Source organism: Gadus morhua, chromosome 5 (genome assembly GCF_902167405.1).
Source record: "Gadus morhua chromosome 5, gadMor3.0, whole genome shotgun sequence".
Lineage (NCBI taxonomy): Eukaryota > Metazoa > Chordata > Actinopteri > Gadiformes > Gadidae > Gadus > Gadus morhua.
The window spans coordinates 22,512,409-22,519,908 of NC_044052.1; the positions used below are offsets into that span (position 1 = coordinate 22,512,409).

Below are 7,500 nucleotides of genomic sequence, written 5' to 3' on the forward strand. Positions count from 1 at the left end.
AATTGTTGTGTTGTTTGTAAAAACACAGAATAGAATAATAACTGCAATAATAATGATAATAATAACCAATAATATTAACATGAATAATAGGAATAATTCATTATTCTTTCTACATGCTATACGATCATGTTATTATTATTATTCATATTATTATAATCATTACGTTTATTATCCTCAGGGGTAGTAGATAGATTATTATTTTACAACTGATCCCATACCAATAAAAACATCCTGCTGGTAATAATTATAACACTGTTAATATGTTTTAAATAAAGTAGTTATAGTATAATATGAACAACTAACTAATAACTCATAATTACTAATATCAATAAGAACAACAACTGTATACATAATATTGGAACAATATAACAATTATGTCTACAATACAATTAGTTACCGATCGTGTAAATGTAACATTGATGTTATTAATCATTAGTATTGTTGCTTTCTGCAACTTGATATGTTCCTGATACGTTCCACTCCTGAACTAATATCTCTCTCTCTGTATACATGCATATATGTTTTTATATTTAAACGTATAGCCTACCTAGTTGACAATCGATTTGAATCTGAGACAATCAATAAATCACAAAAGAGACACGAGCTTCTATCTAGATAAATACATGTAGAACACACCTATAGATCTATAGATCTATAGATCAATGACCTATAGATCGAACGCCCGTCTCTCTTCCCCGCGTCGTCAAGAGACAAAGAAGCGCGGAGCGCGTGAGGCCCGGGGGAGCGAGTCGGTTACCGGGACGCGACCACAGAACCCGTTGGAACCGGGATTCAATCATCACTTCTCAAGTTGTTATGAAGTACTTTGTAATAACTCTGGAGGTGATTTACTAAACACTTGAGGTATTATGAAGGACAAACGAAGCAGAAAACACTGAAGGATTAACATTTTCTTATGAATCATTAGCCCCTGTGATATCAGCGGTAGGCTACTTTAATGTCCTGTTTTAATAGGAGTATAATGATTACTGTTAGGACCTCTGTCATGTTACAGATAATATAATGTTGTAGACCTCATCATTTAAGGCCTATTATTAGTATTAGTATTATCTTTAGTATTAGTATCACAATCATTATATTTTATCATTATAATGTTATAAATACTATGAGTAAGATGTTTTAAATTTGATGCTTTTAATACTATGATTATACTGTTATATATACTATGAATATACTGTTTTAAATACTATGAGTATAATACCATGAGTATGATTTTATAAATACTATGAGTATACTGTTATAAATACTATGAGCATGATGTTATAAATACAATGAGTATAATGTTATTAATACTATGAGTAGGATGTTATTAATACTATGAGTAGGATGTTATTAATACTATGAGTATGATGTTATGAATAGTATTAGTATCATGTCATAAATACTATGAATATGATGTTATAAATGCTATTAGTATGATGTTGTGCTGTTATAATGAGTATGTTCTAGAACTGTTACAAAAACATTATTTAGTACTGTTGTACAATATATGAGTATGATGAGGTGCTGTTTCAAACAGTAAGACGTGGTATAGTTCTGTTATAATAACATTAGAATGATGTACTGTTATAATAAAACAGTATGATGTACTGTTATAATAACATCAGTACTGTTATAATAACATAGGATGTACTGTTATAATAACACAGTATGATGTACTGTTTCAAACAGTAAGACGTGGTATAGTTCTGTTATCATAACATTAGAATGATGTACTGTTATAATAACACAGTATGATGTACTGTTATAATAACATCAGTACTGTTATAATAACATAGGATGTACTTTTATAGGAGTATGGTGAGGTACTGATATAATAAAACAGCATGATTATAATAACATTAGTAGGATGTACTTTCATAGGAGTATGATGTGCTGTTATAATAACACAGTAGGATGTCCTGTTATAGGAGTAGGGTGAGGTACTGTTATAATAACAGTTGTAAGTGATGATCAGTGGTGGGGCCCCGCTGTGATGACGGTAGGCGCCGCGCGGCCTGAACGCGCTGTATCCAGCGGTTTATTAAGCGCGTTATTCCTGCGCGTCAACAGACGACGCGCCTCGGCGCGCGGCGCTGCTGTCTTTTAATTGGCATATAGGGAGTCTTGTTTATTTGTGTTGTCTTCGGTGTCTTAAATGTGTGTGTTCGTGCTCATGTGGCCCTTGGTGTCCCAACAAGCTCCGTGGTGTTGGGAGGCGCCTCCGCACAAAACACACAAACACACGCGCGCGCACACACACACACACAGGCAAGCGAGACGCAGGCGCACACTCCCTGCGCTCGCTTAGGGCGCCATCTAGTGGCGACGGGCGGCGTAGCGGAGACGACTGGTGGCTGCCGTACGTAGAGCTACAGGGCGGTTCTCTTTGTGTTTGTGCTCTTGTGTATTTTGGTCCCTCTTGTTTACTGGATGAACGGTTCAGGTCCGCGGGTGAAGCATCGCCACAGGTGGAGACGGAGGACAGGTGATGGAGGAGTGGTGACGGAGGAGTGGTGAATACAGTCCAGAGGAGGTGTAGTGGTGAATACAGGCCTTAGAGAGGAGGTGTAGTGGTGAATAGAGACCGTAGAGAGGAGGTGTAGTGGTGAATACAGGCCTTAGAGAGGAGATGTAGTGGTGAATAGAGAGCTTAGAGATTGGCGAGATAAGTGAAATGTCTTCTTAATCTCAGGACTCACATCATGTTGGGTAGTAATAAGAGAGTCTGATAATTATTTTCTGGGACACAGGTTCTCACTGCTCCATAATATCAAACAGCAAAATAATAAAATATCCGATATCAATAACTTCAACATATTGGATGACTTTGAACCTTTCGCTGGACAGATCTCAACATCCAGGCAACTCCGGAAGTTTCATAGGAGAGATGAAAAATGTAAAACGGGAAAATAAATGCAAATACAGAACTCGATAGAGGTTCTCAGAACTCTTATCCAGGAGAGAGCAGCTCTGCTAACGCTAGTGTCAGAAAGCTAAATGTAATCCTTCTCATGATGTGTCCGATAAATCACGTCACCGCTCGCCTCTGTTTTGGCACCGCAGTGGTGGAAGGAGATCCCTGCCGACGTCAGGACCGCAGAGTCGCTCATCAACTCCCGTAAAAAAAAGACTCAAGACTCACCTGTTCAGAGTTCACCTGGACACAGTGAGTCATAGTGAGTCTGCATAGCCCCCCCCCCCCCTCCCACTAATTGTATGTTGTACGTCCTGGTACTTAATATACACACTTATTGTAAGTCGTATTTAGTTATAGGACTATATATTTATAGCTGTGTAGCATCTTATCCTTGCTATCTTTGTTGTAGACGGGGAATGGGTTAACCTAGTGATAGTTAGTGCTTGGCCCTTGGTTGTATGAACATCCTTACTGTTCCCACGGTGATATATTGTTGTTTCACTTTCTTATGGCAAATGTACTAAGTACATTCAATCCTCAGGCTTGGGGGAGGTTTCTTTGGGGGAGTCGTAACTGATCCTCCCCCTGGACGTCTCAACAATAATGTACAATAGATCAGTTCAACCATCATCGGTTTAATTACTTTGGTCAGCTCAAGAAGGGGAGGGGCCTCCTTCTCACTTTGAGGGGTTGTGTGTGCGTATGTCTGTGGGCGTTCACGTGTGCCTGTGTGTGTGTGTGGCCGGGGGGGGGGGGGGGGGGGTGATGGGTTGGGGGTCTTCACACACATTGAAGGCAGGACCTAGAGAACAGAAGTGTTTCTATTAACACCTCACCTTGTCCTTAATGACCTTTACTGTCACCTTAATGATCATAAAGGACCTTTAGCATTACCTCAATGAGGTCATCAGGAGTAGCCTCCTCTCCTCGCCGCATCTCCTCCTCCTCCTCTTCCTCCTCCTCCCTCTCCTCCTCTTCCTCCTCCCTCTCCTCCTCCTCCTCCTCCTCCCCCCCTCCTCCTCCTCCTCCTCTTCCTCCTCCTTCTCCTCCTCCTCTTCCTCCTCCCTCTCCTCCTCCTCTCCTCCTGCTGCTCCTCTACTGCTACTCTACTGATCCATCTCTTATGTTCTTCATCTCTTCATCCTGTCTGCCTCCTCTCCCTTTCTCTTCTTCCTCCATTTCCTCCTCTCCCTCCTCATCTCCATCTTCTCCTCTCCCTTCCTCTTCCTCCTCCTCTCCACCTCCTCCTCCATCTCCTCCTCTCCCTTCCTCTTCCTCCTCCTCATCTCCAACTTCTCCTCTCCCTTCCTCTTCCTCCTCCTCTCCACCTCCTCCTCTCCCTTCCTCTTCCTCCTCCTCCTCTCCCTTCCTCTTCCTCCTCCTCCTCTCCCTTCCTCCTCCTCCTCCTCCTCCTCCATGTTAACCTTCTGGTGGTCTCATGTCAGCTTGACTCCCCTTGTATCTTCTTTGTGGGTGGAGGCCGGGAGGGAGGAGGCCAGGAGGGTGGAGGCCGGGTGAGTGGCTGGAGGCCAGGTGAGTGGAGGCCAGGTGAGTGGAGGCCAGGTGAGTGGAGGCCAGGTGGGTGGAGGCCAGGTGGGTGGAGGCCAGGTGAGTGGGTGGAGGCCAGGTGAGTGGAGGCCAGGTGGGTGGAGGCCAGGTGGGTGGAGGCCAGGTGAGTGGAGGCCAGTTGAGTGGAGGCCAGGTGGGTGGAGGCCAGGTGAGTGGGTGGAGGCCAGGTGAGTGGAGGCCAGGTGAGTGGAGGCCAGGTGGGTGGAGGCCAGGTGGGTGGAGGCCAAGTGAGTGGGTGGAGGCCAGGTGAGTGGAGGCCAGTTGAGTGGAGGCCAGGTGGGTGGAGGCCAGGTGAGTGGGTGGAGGCCAGGTGGGTGGAGGCCAGGTGAGTGGGTGGAGGCCGGGAGGGTGGAGGCCAGGTGAGTGGGTGGAGGCCAGGTGAGTGGAGGCCAGGTGAGTGGAGGCCAGGTGAGTGGAGGCCAGGTGGGTGGAGGCCAGGTGAGTGGGTGGAGGCCAGGTGAGTGGGTGGAGGCCGGGAGGGTGGAGGCCGGGTGGGTGGAGGCCGGGAGGGAGTAGGCCAGGTGAGTGGGCGGAGGCCAGGTGGGTGGAGGCCGGGAGGGAGGAGGCCAGGTGAGTGGGTGGAGGCCAGGTGAGTGGAGGCCAGGTGGGTGGAGGCCAGGTGGGTGGAGGCCAGATAAGTGGGTGGAGGCCAGGTGAGTGGGTGGAGGCCAGGTGAGTGGGTGGAGGCCAGATGAGTGGGTGGAGGCCAGGTGAGTGGTTGGAGGCCAGGTGGGTGGAGGCCAGGTGAGTGGGTGGAGGCTAGGTGAGTGGAGGGCAGGTGAGTGGGTGGAGGCCAGGTGGATGGAGGCCAGGTGAGTGGGTGGAGGCCAGATGGGTGGAGGCCAGGTGGGTGGAGGCCAGGTGAGTGGGTGGAGGCCAGGTGAGTGGAGGCCAGGTGAGTGGTTGGAGGCTAGGTGAGTGGGTGGAGGCTAGGTGAGTGGGTGGAGGTCAGGTGAGTGGGTGGAGGCCAGGTGAGTGGGTGGAGGCCAGGTGAGTGGGTGGAGGCCAGCTGAGTGGAGGCCAGGTGAGTCGGTGGAGGCCATGTGAGTGGGTGGAGGCCAGGTGAGTCAGGGAGACTGAGACCAAGCAGACTGTGGGGAAGGCGGAGATGGTGTTTCTCCTCTCCTTATGACTTTTCTCTGTACTGTCTAACCCCTACCTGCTATTTAATGTCCTGTCTCTGTACTGTCTAACCCCTACCTGCTATTTAATGACCCGTCTCTGTACTGTCTAACCCCTACCTGCTATTTAATGACCCGTCTCTGTACTGTCTAACCCCTACCTGCTATTTAATGACCTGTCTCTGTACTGTCTAACCCCTACCTGCTCCTTAAATATCTGTATCTCTACTGTCTTACCCTGACCTCAATTGTAAATAGAACTAAAGTAAATTTACACCATAATAGATTTTAAAAAAATCTTTATTTAAACACCAGAAAAAAAAACTTAATTTAGCTTCTTGCTGAGAACACACAGAGCACAGAAGTCACATGACAGCAAGCAAACAAGCTCTATACAAGTCCTGCTAGCAGTTAGCTTCCCACAGTTAGCAGATAGCAATGCTGGCTCCCAATAGCCGGCCCAGTAAGCAACGTCTGCTCCCCAGTGCTAGTCCTGTTAGCTTCCAACAGCTATCACTTTTAGCTCCTAGATAGATAGCACGGTTAGCTAGCGATAGCTGACCAAAATAGACCGAAGAGCCTCACAATTAGCGTGGTTAGCTGACCCACAGATAGCACCGTTAGTTTCCCAAAGCTAGCACAAAAAGCTTCCCAGTTAGCTCCCCGTAGTTAACATTGGTTAGCTCCCGACAGCTAGCACTGTTAGCTCCCCAAACATAACCTTGATACATAAAACTTTACATTCATGCTAAAGAGCACTTTGGCAGTTGATAGAAACAATGGCTATGAAGATCCAAGCTGTAGCTTCTTTAAGTCATAATACAATGCCATCATCATACTATTTAAAATAGAATAATAACCGATTTTCAAGAATATAATATACCTGGCTGTTGACTATATATCATGAACACTTGATATAGCTATAAGCTAAGCTAAATGTATATGGATACTGTAGTAATACTTTATTTAGGGGAAAACTGTACATATATGTATGAATAATGGTTGGCTAATCTTTGAGTGACACATGATCCTGAATAACGGGTTATATGTGGAGGTATTAAAACATGTTCATATAATTAAGTAGTTGTCAGGCGCTCAGCTCTTGAGCCCTCCCTCCACGCTCGCTTCAGAGACCAAGCTTGATTTGACAGTTGGCAGTTCTTTTATGGTAAAAATACTCCTTTAAATACAAGGAAATATGTAAAAATATATATTTAAAGAACACTTGAATGTGACACCGATACAATGAGATCTGGCATATTTTCTCTAATAAATTCCTCACTGTAAAATTGAAATACGCCTCATCTTGCCAAGTTTCTATTCCTCCGTAAATATCAGCAGTTTAGCACAATGTTTGTAAACATGCGTGACACAACGTTCTGGCTTCTGCTGTTTTTAATAAGAGATATCATAAATAAGATCATTCTGAGGGGAATACTTAATTATGAACACCAACATGAACCTCGAAACCAAAGGAGAAATCGTTCTCCTGCTGTCCCTAATAGGCCAATCTAAGGGTTTAAACTATCCCTTAGAGTTACAAACCCGTAATGGGGAGTTTAAGGGTTTAAACTATCCCTTAGAGTTACAAACCCGTAATGGGGAGTTTAAAGGTTTAAACTTCCCCTTGGGGAGGTTTTATGGTTCCACACCAACATTTAAAGGTAGAATTGGTTTATGGTTGGACACAAACCCTTATAAACCCGTAAATAGGTTTGTTTTCAGGGTGAACCATTGGAAAAACATCTTTATCTTTATCATTTATTTGAAGGCATATTTATCTTGTAAAGACTGCATTTTTTAACACCTTGGAATGAATTCCACAAACATAAGTCTAGTGTTTACGTATATTGACCACTAAATATAGATCTCGCATATACACTGAGGACA

The 7,500-nt window shown here is 44.9% G+C and overlaps 1 protein-coding gene across 1 annotated transcript in view; it reads right to left on the reverse strand.

Annotated features, from left to right (window-relative positions):
- Window positions 1-2,557: 2,557 nt before the first annotated feature.
- The window catches only part of LOC115543634 (histone H3.v1-like), a 5,016-nt gene continuing 73 nt past the window's right edge, over window positions 2,558-7,500 (reverse strand). Inside the window, 6 exon segments of the mRNA XM_030356051.1 lie at window positions 2,558-2,620; window positions 3,815-3,930; window positions 3,933-3,981; window positions 4,231-4,281; window positions 5,284-5,347; window positions 5,349-5,418. Of these exon segments, the coding sequence (XP_030211911.1) occupies window positions 2,558-2,620; window positions 3,815-3,930; window positions 3,933-3,981; window positions 4,231-4,281; window positions 5,284-5,347; window positions 5,349-5,418 (413 nt within the window).